General features: G+C 42.6%; 2 protein-coding genes across 12 annotated transcripts in view; both read left to right on the forward strand.

The window, feature by feature from the left end:
• Window positions 1-1,639: 1,639 nt before the first annotated feature.
• Window positions 1,640-17,176, forward strand: LOC125766092 (trans-acting T-cell-specific transcription factor GATA-3-like). Of its 8 annotated transcripts, none has more exons than XM_049431693.1 (9): window positions 1,640-2,386; window positions 6,117-6,256; window positions 14,234-14,481; window positions 14,570-15,158; window positions 15,238-15,735; window positions 15,875-16,162; window positions 16,230-16,470; window positions 16,541-16,769; window positions 16,836-17,176. In XM_049431693.1, the coding sequence occupies exons 3-9, from the start codon at window positions 14,234-14,236 to the stop codon at window positions 16,924-16,926; spliced, it is 2,184 nt and encodes a 727-aa protein (XP_049287650.1). In that variant the 5' UTR covers window positions 1,640-2,386; window positions 6,117-6,256; the 3' UTR covers window positions 16,927-17,176. The 8 variants fall into 8 exon arrangements, with proteins under 8 accessions (XP_049287650.1, XP_049287649.1, XP_049287648.1 ...); XM_049431694.1 differs by lacking the exon at window positions 1,640-2,386 and adding an exon at window positions 2,438-2,691; XM_049431695.1 differs by lacking the exon at window positions 1,640-2,386 and adding an exon at window positions 2,837-5,940.
• Window positions 17,177-24,216: 7,040 nt separating this feature from the next.
• LOC125764323 (GATA-binding factor A) overlaps window positions 24,217-25,965 on the forward strand; it is a 33,986-nt gene continuing 32,237 nt past the window's right edge. For all 4 annotated transcript variants that reach the window (XM_049428473.1, XM_049428469.1, XM_049428470.1 and 1 more), the window contains exon 1: window positions 24,217-25,079. The gene's annotated coding sequence lies outside the window, so the exon portion shown is untranslated. The remainder of the gene's footprint in view (window positions 25,080-25,965) is intronic.

Raw genomic sequence — 25,965 nt, forward strand, 5'->3', positions numbered from 1 at the left:
GGTTGACAGGTTTGATTGTTTTAAAGAATAAGAAAAACACTATTTCATCACTAAGCTTATCCACTGTTACCAAGGTACAAGGTAACACTAACACGAATCATGGTGAAATGGTTCGACTTCACACTTCTGAAACCGTAAATTTCGTCATGCGATTGGCAGCTCAACTTTAGGCTTTCGAAAACACGCATCGCTTTTTGGTAATGGTTTAAACAGGAAGCGAAAATAATTCAAATGTACGGACCCTTTTGGGTCTCCTGCCGTAATCGAACTGACACGCGCAGTTAAAAACTGATGTTCTGATACTGTGGTACCGCCCGATAGAGGCTCACGCCAGGAAGTAGACAGGAAAAATTGTAATGAATATCTGCGATAATCATATTATAAGATAATAAGTTTGATAATGTTATTTACTATAGCATACCTTGCCGCATACTGCACCGGGGGCAAGGCCGAAACTAACACTTCGTCTTAGGTTTGGTTTGCTGCCGGTTGTCCGCATGCGATTTTATCTGTTTGCACAGGCGACAAAATGCCTCGAGTGGGCCGGTTTTCCTTTGGTAAAACCATATCTGCCAGATATGAACGGTTTCTATCTGGCGGTTATCTGGCTGTACAATCACACTGATTGTCTATATCTCTGGTTTAAGGTGAAGAGTGAAAGAACAAAGTATGGGAGAGAGCACAAGCTCAGAAGGCACGGTTAGAATATACAAACGAACGGGTCTATTCGGTGTGGATTGCAAGGAAACGACCAGGCGATTCGGAGATATTCATAGCGGACATGAATCAAACTCTTTTTCTCTTTGGTATAATTTGGATGGATGCATCCACGTCACGACTTGAAGAACGCTTATCGTAGCTTATATGAAGTAGTGCATGTTGACTAACGTCTTTCTTCTTGCAATGGGAATCTTGAAGCAATGTCCCGTGTTCCAAGAATATACGGCCTTCCAATGGAAAGATAAATATTTAAACTTAGATTAAGCAAGACGACCCAACTTAAACTGCGGTATGTCATAATTTGTTCCCTGCGTAAAAAAGGGGAAAAAGTTCAACACGGAGACAAACGGTTTGAAGAACTGCTTTGAAGAAACTTGAGAATAATCAAACTATTTGAAGAGATTTAAGTGTCTTGATACGTCCTAGCCGTTCTTAAGAAGCAAAAAATGTCGAAGAATGACGAGTAACTCACATTTAGAATTATTATTTAGATAAAGTAAAAGGCATGTTATCCTTTATTATCAGCGGAAAATATAGTACCATCTACAACTATTCATAATTAGAGAAAACTGAGGTGGACATTTCTACCAAGGTGCTTAAAGAACATCTGAGAGCTCTTATCGATAATTTTGTGCCTCAGCGGTGGTCTAATTCAGCGAAAATTATGGATCTTAGAACCATTACTACGGTCCGGTGGTTTATTGAAGGCTGATCCAATCTACACACGCTAAGATCGTCAACAAATCTCAACCATGTCCAGTATTGATAATTGAGTTGCGATTGAATATAGCGACTTGTACCACGAACTAGAATAAATACTGAGACGATCTGCGTAAGTTGATCGTATAAGAAACAATCGAAAAATCTGAAGAAGCTAAAGGATAACAGAAAGAATAGACCATGAACTCTGAGATTGGTGTACGAAAAAAGAAGATTACCTATTTCACATGACAAGTATCACATTTTACGTTGTGAAGATTTTGATGAAGATCAAAAGTGATCAATATTCAGCCTCAGGATTCAGGATATCTAGCCTCCAATTGCACCAAAAGTATGCAAAACTCTTAACTCATAGGAAATCGGATTAATTCCCCAATGAGGAATTAAAGAAACAAATTAAAATATACTTCCATTAAAATTTACGCCCCACTACTACTTCCGCATCCTGTGTGCAGCGGATCGCTTCATCTAGTGCACTACCGTTGATTTGTTTGGGGACACATTTGAAGTAGCAGTATAGTTATTGTGCCTATCTGGCCACTTCGCCCACCCAGATATAGGTTGATAAAACTGTTGTCAGAGATAGGGAGTTATCATCCTTTTGCATGTAAGAAATAATAAGGTTAGTATGATAGGAGATAGCTGTCCAACGAACCGGCGGTTCGAATGGTTTGCTCATTGCGCTCGAGCAGCCTAGAGCCGGCTGCGCACCGTTAAAGACATCAGTTTTCGGTCTAAAACATTGCCCCATTTCGCTTCCCATCCCGGTATCGAATAAAAAATAACTCCGATTTGTTCCGATGGTGACCGGTACGCATGATTCTAGCGGCTGCGACAACCATCAGCGGATCGTATACCATCTGGCCAAGATTGCTAGAACACCCTGCTACGTGAACGCAGCGCTTTCCGTGACCGGGTACGCGAAGCGTAAACGCCGCAAATCAAGGTACAACAAATTGATATGTTAACTTATCAACCGCAACACTTCACTATCTGTACTGAGATATAAGCGTTTTTCGAAAACGGCCCCACAGTGAGTGCTAAATTTTATATTATATTATATTATCACAATATTTGAGGCATCACTCCGTTGGACAACTTTGGTACGGTTCGGTTAGAGTCGGTTGCGGCACCGGTGCGGGTGGTTCGGTCCGTTTTTGGGTGTGAGGGGATTATACAAATCTAGTGGTGGCCATGGGTTGAATGTGTAGCTGCTGCACCTGCGTTTGGCCATGCTGTGTAGTGAACAGGGTGAGTGTAATATTTCGGTGCAATGCAATCTCTTGCCGGTGATCAAGGTGATGTGATGTATTGTTTTAAATGTTACACCAGAAGGTAGTAAAGACAATCATCACACACCGATGTAGTTTGGTGATATGGCAGGTGAGCAATCCTGGCCAATGTGTCTGTGTGTCAGCGTGGAAAAGTTAGCCCAAATGCTTTGTGCTGCAAACGTTGTCAAGATGTCGGTTCGCGATAGTGCTGACGTGCGCGTTTGTGGATCGACATTTATAGCAGTGTCATATAATTCATTTCTACGGACAGTTTCGTACCAGTGTGGTCGGGTATCATTTAATTGAAGGAAAAGGGATTTTGGGGTGTCTTCTTCTGTGTGCCCGCATTAGCAGCGATCGTTTGACAATGCGCAACGCTGTCGCCATACGTTGACGTGGATGGGTGGTGATCGCGGGAAAGCATGGGAACGAAGGTGCACCTGGGTAGGTACCTGGGTGATTCCCAGCAACCTGTTTGACAGATATCATTTTATCGGATACCGGTTTCACCTGGATACCCCACTGGCTCCCCCCGGTTCATCCAAAGTTCGATTGATAAGTACGGTACCGGGTACGAAGAGGGTTATTGAAGGATGGGTAGAAGCTGTCAGCCTGATCATAAAAGAACTCCTCTCCAAACACAGACCTCGTCCATTCCCGCAGTGATCCAATCAAGCGATGTGCGATGTTGCACTTCAGCTACAAAATGGAGCACTTGTGTCGAGTCACGGCCGGTTTCAGCTTCGCATAAGGTTCGGGCCGATGAAACCCGTTGATAAGTACATGCCCGACCACCCAATGTCGAAGTGGGGAAACGAACAGAACAAAATAAACGAGGTAGTACACGTATCGCCGTACTGCTCGAACCCACCCCGCGGGGGGAACGCAGTCACAGGTAATATGTTCCAGTGTTATCGCGCTCCATCGTGTGCTCCACCACAGGTCATTATGGTGTGTGTTTACCCTTCCTAATGAGCATTTGTCGGGCTCGGCCACCGAGTCGGCCTTCTGCAATATGTCGAGCCGTAGTGCTTCCCCCCGGCCGTATATGTTGCAATGGGAAAGATAAGAGCTCGGGACACCTTAAATGAAGCAATTCTAGCAAAACACCTCAGTTCGCTTGCCTTTACAAATAAGTTGCGCAGTTTCTGCGCAGGTGAAGGAATCCACGGGAGAAAATTTAATCTTACCCCTTACGGGCAAAGCTTCCCCGAAAGATGGAGTAATCAGGCCTTCGCTTTACCCAGAACTGACCAATGCTGTCGTTCGGATCGTTGGTGACGAATGTCCCAGTGCCAAGGTTTGGTTGCTGTGCGGGCGCATTTTGATTGCTATACCAGAAGTCTGATGGGTGTGGTATTTAAAAAAAACGCTGAGTTCCACTTGCTAAACGATGCAAGTCAATTGGATGAGAGATTGATAGAAGTCTACCCTTTTCTTAGTCGATCGATCAATAATCACATTGTCAGAGGAGCGCAACAATAGGTGCAATTGTACTTTGTCTACTCTTCAATACAATGGATGGCTAACAGATGGAACCATCAGGTGTGGCTTGTTGGGATATTTTTAGCCGAAATGAAATAGAGGAAAAAAACCATAAATCGATAAAACATTGTTTTTACGATGATTAAATCATTGCGATCGAAGATCGTGTACCATTTCTAGCCAATTTGAAACGGATTAACAGCAGAAATTTATCTAATTATATTGCGCAACGTAATTATAAAGATAGTGATTGGAATGAAAAAAAAATAATACAAGTACACTTTCGATCCCTTTACCTACAAATTTGTGGGGATCATAAAGGCGAAGGTTGATGTCTAATGATCTCTATCTGTTTACTTGTATGATATGTTTTTCCAACCCCGGGAACCGTGATACGGTGCTGCCATATCAATGTTTGTATGGCAGTTTGTTTTTTCCACCATCCAGGAGTTCCATCACTGGGGGCGCTATTTTAGTCTAGGACTGCTGGCACATCCACCACCATTCCGGCTTCGAGCAGGCACATGCTTACGGTAGATAAGATAAGCCAAGCTTAGGGCCTACCGAAAATCGATACCGAACCTGGGGTGGGAAAACAAAAAAAAAAGATGTATTGATGTTGGATCGGGAAGAAAATCTTTCCTCCCGATACCGACTCGTGGATGTCCACAGATGGAAAGGAAGACAAGTGCTGTTTGCCAAAAAAAACATCATTTCCAAAGCTCACGGATGCGCACGAATACGCCCGCTGTTGACTAATCTGATCACACTGTTATTGTTTCGTTTAGCTTATCCGATTCGAAATCGCATATCAGATAAGTGAAGCTGTTCACGATAGGCACACGCTCGCTCGTTTTAATGGGGGGGGGGGGGTTCGTGTTGTACCGCACAGCGGAATCTTTGTTCAGCATCGTGCCAGGCATCGTGTGCCAACAGTATGCAAACGATAGTTGTTTCGAAGAGTAATTTATGAGCAAATAACAAATTTGTCTCAGCACGGTTGCCTCGTCTGCGATGCTTTCGATGGCACAGGTCAGGAAATGGGAATAAACATGGATAAAACAACAAAACCACCAAACCAACACGATTAGTTTTGAGTGATCGGAAGAAGAGATGTTTGCAATTTTTGGCAGTTTCCTTTTTTTTGCTAGGCGAAGGATTTTTGTTGTGTTGCTGTTCTACTTGAAAGGTGGCATTAGTGAAGATTCGAAAAGCTACCCTTGGCGGCAGGTCTTTCTGCAGCACATGACGAAGATGTGTTGCAGAGAACGATCACGTAGGTATGAGTGGCAAACGTGTGTGTGCTTTTTTCTTGTTTCCTACGAGTAGAATTAGTTTTTTTTTTGAATGTGGATCGTTTTGCTCGTGGTGGTGGAAACGTATACCACAAAATCTTAGCAAAACTTACACCAGAAACCTCATAGACAAACAAATGAACCGGGGGTTGAAGGGAACAAAAAGCGCTTATGGCGTGACTCTGTATACCGGTGCCGGTCGGAGTTTATTGCAGTCCAAACAAGAATGCAACGTATAGGCACGGCAAATGTGCGGGTGACTGAGGGATGTGATGTGGACGGGGACTGCAGGGACAAACCAGGGCGGGGAGAGGAAAAGCGTGGACGCTGGAAATCTGCACCCTCTGGACAAACAGTGCCGATGACGATGGCGCAAACCATAGCAAAGCGAGAGGGCTTATTTCCTTCCTGGGGCCCCGCGGATGGACGTACCGAAACCGCCACAGGTTCGGCCAATGTTGATTTTACCTCAAAGCCCGTTGTGTGTGTTGTTTCATATTTTGTACAATATTATGTGTGTATTTTTTTCTTTCACTGGCTCTCTCTCTCTCGCGTTCCCTTCGTTCGGTCTTTTCCATTTCGGAACATCATCTCGTGGGCAAACGTGGCACACCGGATTCAGTTCGGGCATATGGGCGGTGTGCATTGGTTTGGTGAGGACGCCCCAGGTTTCTTCTCACCAGATTTCTTGGGCACTCGGAGGGGGCACAGGAGACTGTCGGTCGGTCATCCTGGATGTTGGACACGATTTAAGACTTGCCGGTGAGTATGTCGGGCACCAGATAAGTTAGTGTAGTTTTGGGCGGGAAAAGCTTTGGTGTTAAGTTGTTTCGCTGTTAGGTGCGATCGCACCCGTCCATTGATCGATCGTACGATATACTGATTGCGCTGCCGTGCCACGGTACTATGTGCGAGTGAAGGACTTCGATTGATTGATGGATGTGAAGAAACCCCCGTCAGAGCGTCAGTAACGGAGCGCGCAGTTCGCTGTGTTTATTGTGCGTAAGCTTGTGTAGCTCTGCGTATGTTGTGATCCCTGTTTTCTCTGTGTGTGTGTGTGTGTGCGTACGCTTTTATGTGCAATCAAGAGTGCGCGAGTCTTGCGAGTGTTTTCTGATGTTGGGAAGGTGTGAGATTTTTACCGTTACAAACGCAATATCAGCTCAGGTTTTGCTGATAAGATAAGGTAGCCTATCCCCAGGCACCCCCAGACTTGAGCCCCTTTTCGTGGTAGACGTGGGGACGAACAATACACACTCGGAGCGGTCTCCGAACACCCATAACGGATCGGTCGCGGTCGATGTGGTTTCGATATATACAATTTATGTATATATATAAAGAGGGATGGTTTTTTTTTCTCTTCCTTCTATACAATTTCACCGATCAATTTCGTTCAATATGTACATAATTTGTGCGGTGTGCGGTAGTCGCCACATGTCGTGCGGCGCGGAATCCTTAGTCGCAGTGAGATGCTCCTTCTGGTGTGATCGGTGTTCCGTGTGAGAGCCATCGATTAGTGCGCGTATATCACCCAAATCGCACAATAACGCTCCGCGGTGTATAGGTGTACGAGACACTAGCGAACCACTGAATAAACGCTTAGTTGTAGTTGGTGCTTAAGCATAATTAGTAGTACAGGCGTCCGATACACGGTGCTCAACTGGTGAGGTGTTTGTGTTCCGCTAGTTTTCTGTTTCATACGACTTTCGAAAACAATAGCACAATTTGTCACGTGGTAGACACATCAAGATGGCCGTTTCGTCCGATACGAAGAGTGGTGGTGTAGCGGTTAGTTGTCCTCCATCAGGCCCGGTACCAAGCTCGGCCGTAGCAAGTGTACCTGCTACGACGACTACTGTGTCGGCGGCTGCGATGGCTTCGGTACCGATCGATCCTGTAACTCCAGCATCATCCCATGAAGCGTCCGGCGATGTTGTCAAGGTACGCTCACTCGGAAGAGTCGGGAAAATGGTAAACTGTTTTGTGTAAGGGTGGAACGTGTTACTGGGGACCAGTTTGCCGGCCGGCATCCAAACACAGATGTCCTAATCGGGGACGCCGCGCAGGATTCTAATCAGTGGACGCCTAGACGCATGCCGGCTCACAGATAGACCAACCTCACAGCTGTGGCAAACACACAGTATCAGCAGCTTCTCCAGTAGTATGGAGATAAAATACACTTTTTTATCGGAGGATCCCCCACACGGTCCAAATCGTTCGGTCCGAAACGTTGGCGGGAGGTCCGGGTACCAGGGCTGACCCGCTCGGTTGGCGGGTGCACTGCTGCATAGATGGTTATCGTGTGTCCCGGTTTGCCTATCGATAGCCCTATCGCCGGGATGAGTAATCTTGGAACGGAGTGCGCTGTGTAGAATATGTGTGATAAAGGAAGCGGCCCACACACATCCGCACGGCATATGCTATGAGGCGTTTGTTTTGTTTACGGATCGTCAACGATTTTGCATGCATTTTGTTTCAAATTTAGTGAACGACGAAAAATATTGGAACTGAAGTGATGCGTTTTTATAGCAAAGCTATAACTGAGGATGGATATAATGTTTGCCACTGTTATGCCAACGCTCTGTGCCATGGTTTGCTGTAAATCATATTCTATACGACGTAGGATCTCAGCAAAAAGAATGAATGATTTCTGGTCAGGACTATTGTCTTCGTTTATGTTTTTATGTTTCAACGGTTAGGTTTCCCATTTCGTTGCTCACCGGACGATCGGTTAAGGGGTACCTATTCCGAAAATCTTCGTTTGTACATAGCCAGCACCCGTACAGTTATCGACCCTTATGGGCTACTGCTGAGCAAATTGCCTTAAAGCCAAACCTTGGATGGCGTAATAACCATTACTTGTGGCGCCTCCTGAACAAGTGGCTGAGTACGGTAAGGCAGTGGAAGGTATATGGAAGGACAGTTTGATTTCTTGAGCGTCTTACGCGTCTTATTTTCTTCATATTTTCGAAGGATAAAGCTCAACCGTGTCTTATTTTATGACACACCAATGGTCAAGGACGAAGCTTGAAAAGTTTTTTTTTTAACAGACCTTTGCTTCCTTCATTACTGTGGTACCGTTTGTTTTCTTTCGTTATTGTTGGAAGAACTGAATGGAAGAATTGTTTATTGGAACTGAGCGTGCCGGCTGTTATAGTAATTGGAGCAGGCCTGATTGCTTGTGTGTTTACGGCCATAATTAGAGAAGTTTATAATGCTTTCCGCATTTTTTGTTGTAACTTTTAAATTGTTTTATTTTACATGAATGGTGTATCCCATTGTGATGGTACTAACTGCATATAGAAATATGAAATATACAATATTTAATTGCACGACTATTTCCAGACTATTTTTGGTCTTAGAGTTTTTTTTGTCCTGTTAATGATAAGTTTATATACTGTTGGATACAAGTGTAAAAATTTAGAGGCAAATTTGTGCTTATGAAGATCGTCTAATTACTGCAATTAAATTATTAATTATTGTAAAGATTATCCCTTTTCGCTACCACAGAGAAGTTCTGCGGTTGTTAGTTACAGTTTATTATTTGATAGAAAGATGCATTATTATAAAAAAAATAATACTTTGTCGACTGATTTTCTTAATTGATCATAATAAGCTAGTCAGTAAGACATTTCATACACAATGATGAAACAAATAATTTTATACGAAGTTGAAAGTGACCTCTTTCCTTGGAATGATCCTTTCAAGAAGAAATAGAAATTAAAATAACACGAGCAAACACGTGTTGTGTAGCTTTGAACTTATCTATGAGTGATAAAGATACTACCAAACCAGCAATGTCTTTTTCCCAGAGAATTCTAGTACAAAAAGAGTTAAAAATTAAGGCTACTTCTGAAGATTTTGATTTTTATAATTATCACGAAATAGATAAAAACAAATAATATTTATAAATTGATTTCATTGCCATTACAATTTTTTTAGTAAAGGGGATTTTGTATTTGTCTAACTTATGGTTTTTGGTAGCAAATTTGGTTCGTAGCTAAAAGTATAAAAACATACACAATAAAAACAACTACAACTTCCGTTTGTCAAATTTTATATGTCATATATGGCAACGTACAACGGTTAAGTATTTGAAGCGATTACATGATGTTTCTGTATCATGTAATATAAATAAAACAGCCGAAAATATTTTAAGCTTACGTTGTCATACGTTAGTCCCGATTCATACTCGTTAGAAAATGTCTGGATTTTAAAGGTATACTAAGTCTTCAGTTCAAGAAGAATGGACTAAATATCGATAAATATTCCGCAAGTACTCTTTCATTAACACGACGAATAAAAACACTAATTACAAATTGTACTATATGATCAAATAAACTGGAGCTGAAATTGGGAAAAGGCAAGTGTCTTTATACTCCTTTTCATCAATAGTTGTGTATTTAAAAGGAGATACAAAAGTATGCTTCCTTCTTTACTTTGGTTGCATATATTTTTCTATATTTTGAGTGTTCTTAACATTAAAAATTAATCTAAAACTCATCAATTGTTGTTTGAAACACCTGCCACGAACCAACGCGTAATACGGAACGTTGCATCTGCTTGCAAGTGAAGCGCCGCTAGCTGTCGTCTGCCTTTCGTTTCGATCTTTAGCACAGACAGACCCTCACCGTCAAGATTGACCGTAACCGATTGGTCTGAATTACATGCTTTGAGGCTTAGAACCCAGCGTCACGTCACGCATAAAAACCTATGTAAAATCGGTTAGATAACATGAATTTCCTCATGGCCGGCTGGTTCCGAGCTACATCTGAGTAAAATCCAAAAAAAAAAAAAACATTTGGGATCTTCAAAAATTTGGATCTTTCGCTGTATGACTGGACGGGTGACACTTGAGGGTAAGATTTTTAGAGCTCATTTGAGCTTATCGCTACGTGCCTACGAGACAGTGCAACGATCTCGGTCGGTGATCATCGGAAGCGATCTCGCGATCCTTCCACCATTCGATTCTCGCTAACCGCAAGACCTCGAAGCATTTCGATGTTTCATTGTAGTTTTTTTTCCTCCTTCTTTTGGATCAGTTGTTTGTCGCACTATATTTATAGCTTTCTGATAGTGATATCTTACTTGCAGACCGTGATCGTCGAAGGGAATGTAAAATGGTCCGTTTCTGGTTGGGACGATGTCACTGCCGTTGGTTTGGTGCATTCTTGTAGACGCCTTTGGGCAGCTTTTAGGTGCAGGACATTAGGACTTCTACGGCCGAGTGTGTGGCTTGATGGATGGTCTAATTTCTGTTTAGAAAGAAATAGCCGACGGCTCGCACGTTTCCTCGTCGTGGAGTGGAGTGAGCATTTGGGCGAGCTTTGTAAGAAAGAACCGATGCAGGCTCTGTTAACAGTTGTTGAACTGCTTTTCCCCGCCGATGAACGCATTCCAGTGCCGTTGAGTCATCGGGCTGGTTCGGAACGTGTGAAGCATTTGGGCGCCACGTATTTACACATTGGCGCCAAAAGGGAAGTAACGTTCTGAGTTTGACAAAGGTTCAGGGTTGAGAAAAAAAAAACGATCCATGATCAATGAACCTTGGTGTAGCACAGTGACTACTTCCATGAGGTTAATTTCTTGGCTAGAAAAAAAAGCCCCCGGATCATTTTTTGTGGCCAAATTACTTTCTTTGGAAACCATTTAATTAGCAGCCCGGTTCCCCGCCATTCTTCCACAGTGTGATAGCAAAAGCAGAGGAAATGAAATCAGTACTGTTGTTCTGGTCGGTCACCATCCGAATGGGGCATAAATATAGCCGTGGCAAGCAATTTCCCCCCGCCGTTGTTGGAGCAAATGGAGCAGTAAAGCAGGAGCAAGGTGACCGCGTGAGGCGTGTTTAATTACCACCCCGATGGAGACTCCCAGTGTTCGCGCTACTTTGGACGGGGGCTCCTTCATTCGCTGAGCCGCAACGTCCGAACATTGCGGGGTGTTTATCGAGGGCATCTTTTCGTTGTTATTGTTGTTCGGTAAAGGTTTTTTGGCTGTTGTTGTTGTTGCTTTACTGCGTGCAGGCAGCAGATAAGACGAAATTTTACGAACGCTTCTGACATTTATGAGCTCCCGCGCATCAAAAGCGAATGGACGTTTCTTGTAATGTCCACAAGGCGCGCACGGGCGAAAATAGAATGATTTGCAGGAACGCGTTTCTTTAAGCTGCTTTTCGTGGAATTGATACGTATCATCATACCATATGTCCAATGTTTAGGCCTCGGTTAGGCACTAAATACCGGCCTTAGTAGCCGAAGGCCACCACCATTATGGGAAGGGATCGGTTAGCTGTTCCGGTTTTGATGATGAATTTTGTACCTTTGGTTTCGCAACGCAAGAAGCTTTAACGGTGCGGTAGACGGAAACTTTTTACCACACAACTTTGGTCTTTATGTTTGGGCTGGGCATTGGGTTTGCCGGTAGCTCAGACGAGAGCAGACACTTGGCGCGCGATACTATCGCGGTGTGTATCGCATCCACTCGGGAACTACCGGTACGCCCGGTCGGGGTTATCGGCCGTGGACGGCCGTAGGTCGGGGATCGGATAAGATATGAGTTTCATGCGATACAGTATCACATCGTATCGATAGTTCGTGTTAGATGGGCCGACACTTTAGTGCTGCTGCTGCTGCTTGAGAGAGTGATAATCGGACCGAACACTAATCAGGTGTCAAAAGCCGCACTATTCATCAGAAGAAGGGTTTTTTGTGGCCTCCCCCCTGGTTAAGTATGTCTAACGATTTGTTTAAGAAGAGCTGTTGGAATGTGTTTTGGTATTTAGTGTTGTTTAACTAGTTTTGATGGATGTGAATGGACAACGACCGAATTACGTTTAATTGAAGAAATTGAAGAGTGTTATAATTCTCATTTATTTTTTAACACTCTAATGATACAAATTAATTTCATCACATCATTATGGCACTCAAGAATGGTACAAGAACCCTCACCCCACACCCACCAACCCGTGATGTTGCCTCATGTGCTGATTGTCGCTTTATTTACTTCGTTTTGAGCTATTTCTCAATTCAATTTATCTAGGTCTGTTCTCTCGTTAGGGAACTGTCCACAAAAAAGGTCTCGAATGGCCCCCGGGGGTTCACTTTGCCGCATCGTACGCATGGTGGGCCTTCTATAGTGGACCGTTCCTTCACTACCCACTTCCTATTCTCTGTTTGTTTGTTTTTTTTTCTTTCGTTCCTCTTCGTTTCATTGGGAAATGGCATTCTGTTTCTGTGTGTCCCTTACGCGGCGGGTCCTTCGGCATGTGTACTGATGGAAAGTAACCTTTGGTGTTTACCTTCTTATCGCATTGCGGCAATCTCCTTCGAGCAAAAGAAGCAGTGACTGGAAGTGTTTTTGCTGGGTTGGGTTTCGGTAATAGAGATAGATTCATTAGGTTGCGCACGTGACAAGCACGCATATTGAATGGTGAATTAATTAATGCTGGAGAATAGTTCGTTTTTTTACTCCATTTTTGTTTAACTGCGAAACGATTTGACGCTTGTTTTTTATTTTGATGCATGATATGCGAACTGTTTATCGATGGCTTAGCAGGTGAATGTTATTGAGAATGTAAAAATAAAGATTTAATTTTAAGAATTTTAACTTTATTGATGCTTTGTGCACAAAGGATTGTAGATTTTAAGGTTATTTTTTATTTGGGTTTCTGAAATTAAAAGTTCAAGATCAAAGTTAATTTTGTTTATTTGTTTTATTTTCCATGAAGGTATTTTCCTGAAGCTTGATTGTCATTTTCTGAATTTCTAAATGGAATTTAGAATTGGTTCTTCCATATGAAGACCAAAGAGGGCATAACGTACTGGTTTGTTCAGGTCTTAGGTGATTTTAGCTGCATTTACTACTAGAATAGCTCACCAAACCCTCACAGATTTCATTGAAAGCCTATTCTACTATTCCCATGTCCAATTTTTGCAAGTCTTCAGAGTTGAAGTAACAATTAATGCGAATAAGCATTGAACAGCTTTAGGATAATTTGTTGTGTATACACTTTTAGGCAAAAAGAACAGCTATTATTTTGAAAGCTTTAAACATGCCAACAAGTCGGAACAGGCATCGATACCTAAAAAAAAAATGAGAACGGAACACTAGCTTTACATAACGCTATATGCCTGTCCCAAGCACACCTGCATAGTTGCGGGTCAATAATGTAGGTCGGTACATTGGTGTCTGTGTTTATTCTGGGAGATTTCTTCCTGTCTCGCTGAATCTGATGATGCGGTCATTGATGTCACGTAGCGGAACCAAAGCTTCCTGCGACAACTCCCGTCCCTCAAATTTCTTGCCCCCTCACAATCGGTTCAATGCCAAACCGGAAACGGGCTTGTTTGGGCGGAAGTAGTATGAGTTTGCCCGGCCATGCGAGATGGTGGCTTAGGTGCGTATGTCTCGCGATTTGACTTGCCGCGTGACAAACCCATCGTTTCGTGTTTGCTCAGCAAGTGATTGCTTAACGGAATCCCCACGTTTTACGTCAAGTTACGTTTTTTTTCTCTTTTCAAACCATTCAAGCGCTAGTCACTCACCGATATTCAACATCGAGTTGGATGTGATCGGTTTTAGTGACGTGCTCGAGAGTTGCAAAGACGGGCCCATTTTTCTGCCTCGGGCTTTTGTGGGTTTTGGAGATTGCGATGTGATTCATCGACGTACCTACTCGATAGAATCAGTGCGTTAAGTTTGGATATTATCATTTCATTTGTGGCATTGGTTCCATTGCAGATGGAAACGTCTAACGAGCCCAAGGAACAGGAACAGGTGTCCGGTTCGGAGGTGACTTCCAGCGTGCATCAAACAGTGTCACATCAGCCGGTGAACGTTTCGCAAACCCTGTCCGATGTACCGGTGGACGAAATGATCGTTAACTCAGAGTTACACGCGGCCGCGGAACGAAACTCACCCGGTCAACAGACGGCGGTAATCATCAACCAGCATAAACAGCGAATGATCACAACAACGGGTCAAATTAGGTGAGTGCCAAAAACGGTTGCCTGCAATCGGAGACGATTAGATCGCAACGTGTATAATCCATCGATCGCTTTATGTGTGTGCGTGCAGGGAGATCGCGGAAGGACAGGAACCACCGAACGAGTCGTCGGATTATGATACGGTGGAGTATCACCAATCCGTTCAATCGGCTGGCGGTGTTGAGCAGCATACCTACAGCTACGAAACCGGCCACACCACTAGTCAGGAACAGGGTGTAGTGGTGAGTACAGCAGCTACCGCCTCAGTCCCGAGCGTCCAGATCGTAAAGCGGGAAATGATCGAAAAGGAGGCAGCAATGGCCGCAGCCGCAGCTGCAGCAAACAACCCACCAGAAACCACCATTATACCCGTGCAAACGCAAACCATCTTTGTGGAGTACAAGAACGATGGTGAAGAACCGGTGCGATACGTGAACCGCTACGAGGACGTTAAATATCATACACATCCGCGATACATCTACCAGCAGCCACCCGGTGGATTGACGCTCCCATCGACACTGCACTCGGGTTCGGGACATCCGCACGTTTCGCACCATCCGCATCCGCATCATCACCATCATCATCATGCACATCACGGACACAGTATGGTTCCGCCGGGACATCAAACTCATCACCACGTACACCAGCAGTCGGCACAGGTAAGGCAGACGATTGAAGCGGTATGAGAACGTGAACAAATTTGGATACTTATCCTTTCGGTTAATCCGTTCTCACGGAGTTGCCATTATCTCCTCGTAGGTTTCACAACATCCGTCGAGTGTAGCTGTAGCATCCCAGTCCGGCACGACGATCCAGGTGCAAGCGCAACCGCACCACCAAACTATACAGGTGTACGAAACACACGAAGGGTCCGGCCCGGGTGGTGAAGTGCAACAGGTAGCCGAAGGTACGGTGGATGCGAAAACACACTACACCAACCTGGAACCGGTGCATACACTGGCATCACCCCAAAACTACTACATTGCGTCCGATGGGTATGCGACCGGCAATTATACCACTTTTCTGCCGCAGAAGGAAACCATCTACTACCATTCGCCCAGCCCCAATCCGGTGCTGTACAAAGGTGACCCGACGCTTACCTCATCGTCAATCATTACCAAGCAGATTCACTACACGCCACCGATACCGAACTCGCAGAACATGTACGAAAATGCCACCGGACATAGCAGCAGTTCACCGGGAGCGCAACAAATTTATCCCGGCTATTGGAATGGTGCAGGAGTTGACTATAACACTGTAGGTATTGTAGCTATGTTTGATGAAAATGTACTGCTTCGAACTCAATTTAATATTCAACGAAATAAGATCGAAAATTTTTATGATCTCTATGAGCTTCTCGGCTAACGATTGTTTGACTTTTGTAAATATATTTCAGAACTTTACCGGTACAATCGTGATGGATAATGCGGGCGGTAATGTTGGAGAGTATGCGTCAAATGGGCAGCACAGTTGGCAGATCAGCTCGCTGAACGAAGCATACGATCCACAGCTGGCGGCACCCCCAGAGCACCGTGAGTGTGTGAACTGTGGCAGCTCCGATACACCACTCTGGCGGCGAGACATCGTTGGCCATACCCTGTGCAATGCGTGTGCACTGTACACAAGGCAGAACCCGGGCACCAATCGGCCTCCAAACCGTTCGCAAAAAGCCAAACAAGCAGTGGTAAGAGAGATCATGCCGTCATGATCAGCCCATAGATCAAGTAATTGAAACGAACTTTTCTCGGTAGAAAACACCTCCAGCACAGGGAAACCGCCGATCGGGTGTAACGTGTGCGAACTGTCAAACTACGACGACAACCTTATGGCGCCGGAACAATCAGGGCGATCCAGTGTGCAATGCGTGCGGATTGTACTATAAACTTCATAGTGTCAACCGTCCGCTTACGATGAAGAAGGATGGTATCCAGACGCGCAAGCGCAAACCAAAATCTAGTCAGCAGATACAGCCTATGAATGGGCTTAATACAGGTGAGCAGCAGTACTGAAGGCTACGTCAGGAGGTGGTTGGTAGTTTTTTAACAAGCATTTCCGCCCGCAGGGAAACTGCTTCCGTCGATGATACCGTCCCAGTATCATTCGATCTCCGAACCAAAGCTATTGAACGCCAGCCAACCGCACCTAGCGACTTCGCAGCCGATGGAGTTGCACAATTCACCCGGGCACGATCCACGGTTTGTGGACAGTTCTCCAGGTGCACCCGGAGGTGGAAATTCGTCACCTCATCTCGCACCCGTGCCTAACAATCTTGCACGCCACATACCAATATCGTAAGTACTCATGGGCAGTATTCGCGGTGTGATTCTAATCCTTTTTAATTCTAATAACATCCACAGTGTACCATCGATGGATGGGAATCGGGGAGCAAATGGAGAGATCACTAGCGTCATCACCAGTACGGCAGTGGCAGAGCGTTCTGGTAATTAGCGCAAGAGGCGATCACCAAAAAACGATCAGGTGCATTTCAGTGGCAGTAGGCAGATAGCTTTCCATGTGTTTGTTTGTGCCAATGCAATAGATTAAGCAGATAGAATAGACGAAAGCTAGCATGTAAACACCAAAGGTACCAAATATGTATCCGAAGCTGAAGACAAATGTACAGTGGTGGGGCAATTGGCTGGGATCAACTTGAAGTATTCGTAATAAAAAAAAACAAACGTACTTAAAACAAACGAAACAGAGCGTTCCGTCAATATGAGGAAGTGACTCATGCTTTTCAGCTTTCGCTTCTTGCTAGAGGAGGAATGCTAGAAAGTCGCTTTTGTTGGGACCGATCTCACCAGCATCACTCAGGAGCAGAATCAATTGTCGCTCACTTATCTGTTACGGTGCTACTTTATCTTGGTTCCATTTAACTAATGTTGTGTCTTGAACAGAACGATGCTTATGCTGCCGGCACACGCTAGAAAGATTCTTTTTCGTGAACGTTATAAGATCATTCTGTAGATTGGTCGGAGTTTGGGACGCTTAAATAGATCAAAAGGGTGTTTGTTAGGACGGTTTCCCTTTTTTGGATTTAAACAATTTTTGGGTGGTATGAGTCATACATCGGAGAATCGCCTCCATGTTCACATTGATCGAGAGAAAACTTAAAATTGAAGGCAACTTTCACAGGATAGACGCTGCTATTGGCTTGTTTTAGTGAGTATTTGTTTGTCCCTTAAGAATTGCAATCTTTGCTTGGAATAATGTTCACTCATTTTGCTATTGTGTTTTTTCCCCTTGGCGCCATATAAAACCTGATCTCAAATCCATTTCTTATGCAAACTTTATGCCTAGAGTTACGTTCCCTTACACATCCCGCATGCATCGGTAGTACGAAAGCGATGGACCACAGCAAGTTCAACATCAAAGTCTCAGCCGCTTGAAACGAAAAAAAACGAATGTTCAATATAAAACCAAAACAACACTGCCTTGGTGGAGAGCATGTCGCATCGTCGAGAAGCATCGTGTGGTACGGTGTTTTCTTGGCGATTAATGCGAAGTTGCGACGCGTTTGCATTAGCCCCCGGGGTCGCACTCGGGAGAACCGATTGATAACTTTGGGGGCATCTTCGGGGTTGAGAAGTGCTGCATCTGACCGTGCAGCGAGGTGTAGGATAAGAATCGGGAACGATATTTTCCCTCTTCTACGTTCGTTCGTGAGGATACAGTTCCGAAGTGTGTGCGCATAAGGACACGAGAAAGGTTCGGTTGTTGCGGTGCGAGTAGGGACTGGCCAGGGAATCAATGGTGGCACATTCCAACGGGGCGCTACGGGTACTTCGGAGGTTTACTTGATTTACGTTTATATAAGGAGCGGGAAATTAATCAGATAATGGTCGCCATGACGGCCACCATGACGCCAAGATTGTGGGGTGGCTCTTGTGGGTGGCGGAAGGGTGTAATAAGGTTGGACCGGGAGCAGAAATGATGCATCGGAAATTATGAGAAAGGCGGCAAGAGCGGGAATGAATTTTCTCCCTTCGTACTGTTTCTCCCTCGTGTACCAAACCACCATTTGGGGTCGGTTTGGAGACCGAGTTGGGGAGTCTGTAAGAACGCGTCGAGGGAATCGATGCGTCGCGACATGCTTTCAGACTACAACATAGAATGGCTTTTACCAGAACGCTCGACTGCCCTGCCGTCGAGTATGGCATGGCAATATGCCGAAAGCATGCCGTTGGGTGAAGCACGAGATTTTTTGCGCGAATCGGGGATGCTACGATCGAGGCGCTAGGATGCACTTTCATATTGCGGCAATCTCAGTCAGTTTGTAACGGGCGGGGCAGTTCACGAAAGGCGCCAGAATGTCGTTCGTGTGGTGAATAATTAGCTTTGCTTTAGTTTCGGTTTTTCTTTCCTTTTTTTTGCTTCTATTCTTCATTCAAACACAGGGATCGTTTCTTAGCGTTTTATGACTGAAAAAGAAAACAATGCAAAATGATAAGCTTTTTAAACATTTTAAAAATGAGCGACGATGTCAAGGATGTAACTACGATCAGATTAAAATTTATTAGAGCGTGCACTGTAAAAATTTTATAAGGTTAAAGTAGCTCAAATTGTTGTAGAACTCGTATTCTATAAATGAAAAAAAAAACAAACGAAAAATGCCAAAAATTTGACAAAGTAATCATTTGAACAGCACATCAGTCTAGTATTTTCATTTTAATTTTCTTCTTCTTATAATGACAGTGTATAATTGAGCATGAGTTTCTGAATTATTAATTAACTTTCTTTATTTTATTTTCACTTTGTAAAAGATGATAGTGAACGTGTTAGAACTGGTTTCAATTCGATTGATCGATTACCGTTTTACTACGGAGAAGTACGCTATAAATGGTTAAGGGTATAAACATGGACTAGACTATCGTTTATTTATAGCCACTGGAGTTGATGATGGTCAGAGCCTTGCTGTCTCTAATTAACAACCATACACACGAACACACTCAGCATAACAAATTCCACTCGGGTGATCGTTTCTCGAGTGCAGCACAACGAGTTTATGGTCATTTAAACGTTTCAATTAATATTTATGGTAAAATAAAGCAATAAAGCTCGCGTAACCAAAGGTACATAAATATTAATAGAACCTGATAGCGCTTTGTTGCTGCTGCTGCTGGTGATATTGAAGGTGGACGGAAATTACAGCCCTTCTACCAGCCAAGGAGAGCAAAACATTCGCCGTCACCGAAAACTCTCTAACAGCCCTTAACGAGTAGCGTCCTTTTCTTTCCACGTTGTTGATCAAGCGCGATTACCGCAGAGCCTTTTTTTTGGACCCTTTTTCCACAGTGTGGTTTGTATTTTACTTTTCAATTCCAGTTCCAAGCCACTACGATGGATGTAGGATGGATTTGAGGTAATGCTTTCACATTCGAATGTTTAATTCGACACCTTAATAAAGTTGTTCTGTGGTGTAGAACTTACGTGGAATGATCGACTCATTCCCATGCGTTTTGGATAAGATATCATATGCATCATGGGTAAGTGACGCCATGCAAACAATTATTGCAAAGCGTGCAATGTGTATGATTTTAATTGACGTGTGGTTAGTAGTAATGAGTGTTGCAAGAAGAGGAAAATTAAGAAACAATCACTTCGAATTACAATTTCATTACAGGTGAAGATAAACGCATCTGATTCCATGTTAAAATGACTGCAAAAGCATGTAAACATCCAAGAAGCATCAGAAGACTTGGTTAAGATGATTTATTAATTTATTTTAATAATTGAATATTGGAAAAAGAAATTAATAACTAAAATAAAAATAAAAAGTAAAAAACCTACTACCAAAATTGTACAATAAACCAATTAAAACTTTAAAGGACTCAGATAATTCTATAAGGAATTATATAAACTTCAATTCAAGATCTAACATTAATAGTAGATATCGTTGTTTTTTATAGCACTGTACTACATTAGAGAAAACTTATAGCATGAAGAAAAGACACTATTTTCACCATTGTTCTCCATTTTTTCCCCCCGCGCTTTACCGCCCATCAAATGTTGCGAACAGCCAAAGGGGAAATGTTTTCCATCTCATTACTTTCCCTCTTTTCCGTTTAATGCCACCGTGCACGATAAGAACCCATTTTATTACACCATTAGGCTCTGGAGGATTGAGGGTATTTCGTTTGCAACCGGGTGGTTGGCTCACAGGTTTAGAAACGAACCCGAGTTAGTTCTAATGTTCACATCTTTCCGGCTCGAGGGTGAAAGGGATTACAATGGCGTAATCATCTCCATTTTAGCTAACCCACCCTAACCGCCCTAACCGTAATACCCGTAAGCTCACCGAGTGCACCCTTATGTGTGTGTGGTGGCTTGGTATGAGCGTTCGAATATCTAAGGAAGGCCTATTTTACGACCATTTCTTAGTCGTAAAATTTCCAAAATAGAAAGCCTTTCTTTTTCCCCTACGTGTACGGTTGATGCTGAGCGGTATGCTTTAATGCTGTCCATTGGAATGCAAGTCGTCAACCTAGCCTGTGAGACCAGGGGCTTCCTTAAGAGCCGACCCACAAAACCAGCGATAGTTATGGGTATGAAACAATTGAATTTTTTTTGTTACCACCGATGTACTACTTGGCTTACCTAACAATTTCATCAGTTTTGCCACGATACAATGGTGCGGCCAGGGAGAAGAAAATATTTGAAATCTAACGAATCAGTTCGTGAAATAAAATATCGCACATTGTTATACCTTGCCCAGGAGAGGTGGTCTGTTTCATTGTTTCACGTTAAGTAATGTTACTCACCCGACCGGCCGTAGTGAGAAAAGGTTTCGATATACGCGAAAGAATCGAAAATTAAATCAAATGAAACGCGTTCATCCCCAGTTCCTGTGGGACGCTGTTTGTCCATTCCTTGCGGTAAGTCGATTTTATGGCAACTTATCGAAGAAATGGTACCGCCATGATAACATGCGTAGGAGGCCATCATAAACCGGCGCCATAAGCTGTGGCTCATTTTGGGGTCCATGTTTTTTTTTGTTCGATACCAAGCCAGCACAGCAAATGGTGGGGTACGTGGCAACTTGGCAGCTATCTGTTAATAAAACCAAAATTTAATTGGTCCCGATACTGGTGCGCAATAAAACCAAGCTGTTAATAAAGCTGCTACCGATGCGAAAGTGCAGCGGAAGGCTGAAGTCGCTAAGGAAAAAATGCACCGCGGGGTGGAAACCGTACGATCACCGCACGCCGATGTTCGAACCGATCCTTGGCAATGGGTAAATGTAGGAGGTGGTACTGAAATGGTAGCAGAGGGTCGTAATTCGTAGGTTTGGAAAGTATTGCCATGGTGTGGTTTATTTCCACCTACCTTCGTATCAGGCACGAGTAAAACTGTATTTACTGCGAAGGATTAGATTAGCGTGATTTGAGCCATTCGGGTTAATAAATCATGCTCCGGTGCAGTGTGTGGCATCAATAGCCGACAGTGTGCCATTGAATGAACATGGTCGATACATTAAGGTAACATTAAAATGCTTTAAGGTGCGTATGTATGGTACGGGAGAAGATCTTGCAACATAAACAGTGCAAAGGTGGAATGTTTTGTCAATAAAGCTATATATATTGATGGAAAATAAGGAATATGTATATGCAGTACTAAAAAAAACGTCACTTATTAGTACAATTACAAGGACGAACAATGTTTAGTATATTTTATTCGTGCGAGACATTAATTTGAAATAAGATCGTTTTTCGATCTTTTTCGAAATACTGAAGTATTTTTGCTCAATCTCTATCGTTGCATCTTTTAACTTTATTCTCTTTATTTGCTTTCGAAGTTGAATAACCTGTTCATATCTTAATCAATTTTAGTCTTGATTAAAACTCGACTTAAACTACATCAAAATATTACAATATTTTTCATATTTTGCACTACAATCTCAATGGAGGTCTTGGTCAACCATATGATGTCATGATACCAGGTCATGTCGTGTGAAGATCTGTTCCGCTGTCATTTGAACTTCAGGGCCGTCCCGAAAATACAATTCCATGTAGTTATTTACTGCAAAATTTTACTAGCATTTTTATGTAATTATCCTTTTTATTTTAACATTCCTCCACTGTGCATCAATTTTAAAGTTCTGTTTTTTATTTTTTTTATTTCATTCACGAAACAAAACATTTTTTTCCTGAACGGTACCTTTGCAAAGGATCAACCATTATGGGTAAGAATTATGGGACGACACCACAGTTCCGGGGCTTAATTTCACGCTGGCTTAGCGTCAAGGTGGCGTTATACTTGTGGGTTGTAGGGATCGAATGGAAGAAAAAAAATTAACAACCTCCAGCATCGATCACTCCAGTCGCCAGGAGGAGGACAAAAAAAGGCGAACGTAAAAAGGAAGTATCGTCTCTTGCATTGGAAAGAATGCGAAAGAACAGAGAGAGAGAGAAAAAAAAGCATTGTATGATGTTCAATTTCGGAAGGGACTGCTGTGAAATTTGTGGCGCCTAAATGGACGGTCCAGAATCGCCCAAAAAACTGGTCAATGATGGTTGATGATGGTTACGCAACGCACGCATTCCAGCAAGATGCACCATACGGAGCCAGACCAATTCATTCGATGATGCTCAGGTGGATGGACGTACGGCCAATATTGTTAGGCCCTTCGCAGGTTCAGGAGGCGCCATAGGACCAGTTGGGATTTTATGTGACAGTTTTATGTGTCTATTGTCTGCAATCTGACTTTTGGGATCGATCGTGAAAGGGGCTGATTGTGGGACGCTTCTGGATGGCGCCTCCGTTTGAATGGGCGTCGCGTGGATTTAGCATGGGATTGTGTGACCTACCGGACAGCATCCGGAGTAGGAAAGGCTTAGGTTTGATAGTTTGATATCAATTTTACCATTCGCTCTATTTGAAGCTCCAATAAGCCACTAGCATTCGATAGATATGTTTTAGTTATTTGTAGATAAGATTTTTAACAAAAACTAAACTTAGGTACATTTGATTAAAAAATCACTTAGAAGACATTCCAATACAGATATAGAAAGGTAATTGCGTATCTTGCGTACCTAGCTTTCAATGAGCTTTTACTTTAAGAATTCTAAATGGAAAACAGTTTTTTTTGTTGTTGGCTGAATGGAGTATGCTTTCTCCTTACACCAGGGTTTACATACGATACCAAGCCGAGAACAGAGTGGTTTGATAACAAACATGTATGACACAACTCTAATGTGTACTGATAAAGATAAGAAGAAAAGAAAGCTAAAAACCGTTGTGGAAAAACTAATTGTTCGGAAACGGCACACACTCTGGCACACTGTTAAGAAAGCTGATAGTAGATAAAGGAGGTGCATGGAATGAAATAGTTTACATTACATTGGAAACGAGTATTTGTTGGAAGATTCTAAAATTTACTTAAACTATCCTTGTCATAAAAAAATTATAAAAACCCTCTTTTTTATAAAAAAAATGTAAAAAAATAGTAAAAAAAAGGAAGTTAAAAACTATAAATAAATTATGTTCAACAAAAAATATTGTTTTTACCATCGTTTACAACACTTTTTTCTCAATAATATCAATTTGAATAAAAAAACCAACTACCAATCACACATTTCAATAAACATGCAATAAAGATAAATCTATCCATGATAACGAAATTGCAGTAGTATTGTGTTAAAAATCCTCTTAATTATGTTATGCTGCTCGTGTTTTTTTATGAAATTATAGCCTAAAACAATAAGTTTTGATTTATCGGTTTATTTTCCCCGAGCCACGCCTACTATCCAGCGATCCGCCATTTTAGTGTCTCTGTTTCAGGTGGGGCGTGGCTGTGGCACGAATAATCGACGGCCGACTTCACCAGATGGCAACCAGTATGCGTTCGTCGCTTGTTATGAACGGAAGTGTTTTTTGGCGGTGCGCGCGTATTTTAACAAAATCTATCAGCATTATCTTGTATTGATAAGCGAGCAATCTTCGTTTCTCATCGCTCAGTAATTAGTGATAAGTGAATTGTGTTACGGAAAGCTTCTCATGTGTGCAATGCAAGAATTTGCATCTCGTTTCGTGTACATACATACATTGGCTGAGTAGCGAGTGAGTTTATGCGGGATTCAAGTGTTTTGACATAGTCCAACAAAACTTCCATGTTTGGCCTTGCGTAGTAGTAGTTTGGGAACGAATATTTGCTGGTGTTGTTTTTTCTTTTCTCGGGTTTGGTTTTGAACATGCGCGTGTAGTTTGAATAAATGCGGTAAAACGGTAATCGTTAGCTATCGTTAAAGTTAATGTTCCCATGTGACGAAATAAGTACAGGATACGTTTTAAAAAAAGTGAAACATTGTACGTGGTGTTGAAAAGATATGAAAAAAATAGTTAACCAAACCGTGCAAATATACTACAAGTGAAAAGTGATAAGAAAACGATACGTAAATACGTTCTTTCCTTAAAGTTTCACGTTGTAAGGAGAAATTTCTGTACAGTGCCACCAGTAAATACCATTATTACTACTTACTGTAAAATTGTTTGCGTCAATGAGTACACGTTAAACTGAGCAATTAAGTTACCTTGAGAATTGTGGAGCTGTCCTGCAGCAGACAACAGTGCTCCCCGTGGCTGCGTGTCAATAAGATCTAAAGGTAAGCAAATTGATTTTTGTTCTATAGTGGCTAGCGAGCGATATGGCCACGATGTGGAATTATTTCTATACCTTATTTACGATAATGGTCGATGGGTTCGCTAAACCTACTTCACCATACATTTGCACAAACAGTTGTGGAAATGTGTGGCAGGATTCGAACGAGTGGCGAGCCGTACCGATTGAAGCGAAGAACTAGAGTAACCGATAAAAGTGGCACCTTTTCCTAAGCAAAACACGCTACAACTACGCTTCTGTGGCACGTAAATCATTAAATTTAATGGCACCAATTAGAGGGGACGGCAATCAAATCGGTAGTAAGGAAACTCGACTGGGACCGTACGGACCGGGTGGTGCCGGTGGCCTGTCATAACTAGACAGTGTACCGAGCGAGATCATAATCATTGGTACTCAATAATAACTAGTCGAAGAGGAGGGAATTAGAGGATCTACTTTGTTGCTAATTGATAAAAGATTCCATCGATTAGTGTAACAGACCAAGGTTTATAGGTTCACCATGTAGTGACTTTAACACAAATGCACTCATCCAAGTCTATAAAAAGAACATTTCGATGAATTAGGTCATAAGTTCATGCTACTTTATGTGTTTGTTTAGAGGACATTGAAAAGAAAACTAGAAATGGACAAGAAATATTAATATTGAACTAGACTGGATTGAAATTAGTTCCAGTATTTTAAAATAAACTATACAAAAGGAAATAACTATCTATAATATTTTTGAAATGTATTTTAAATGCTAACTTTATTGTTTTGGGTCATACTATACTATATTTGATATCTGAAAGATGTACAAATTTACGCTTATGTGTACATGAGCGCGATACAGAAAATTTCAATTCATTCATATCATCATTCAACGGAAGATT

Source organism: Anopheles funestus, chromosome 2RL (assembly GCF_943734845.2).
Source record: "Anopheles funestus chromosome 2RL, idAnoFuneDA-416_04, whole genome shotgun sequence".
NCBI lineage: Eukaryota > Metazoa > Arthropoda > Insecta > Diptera > Culicidae > Anopheles > Anopheles funestus.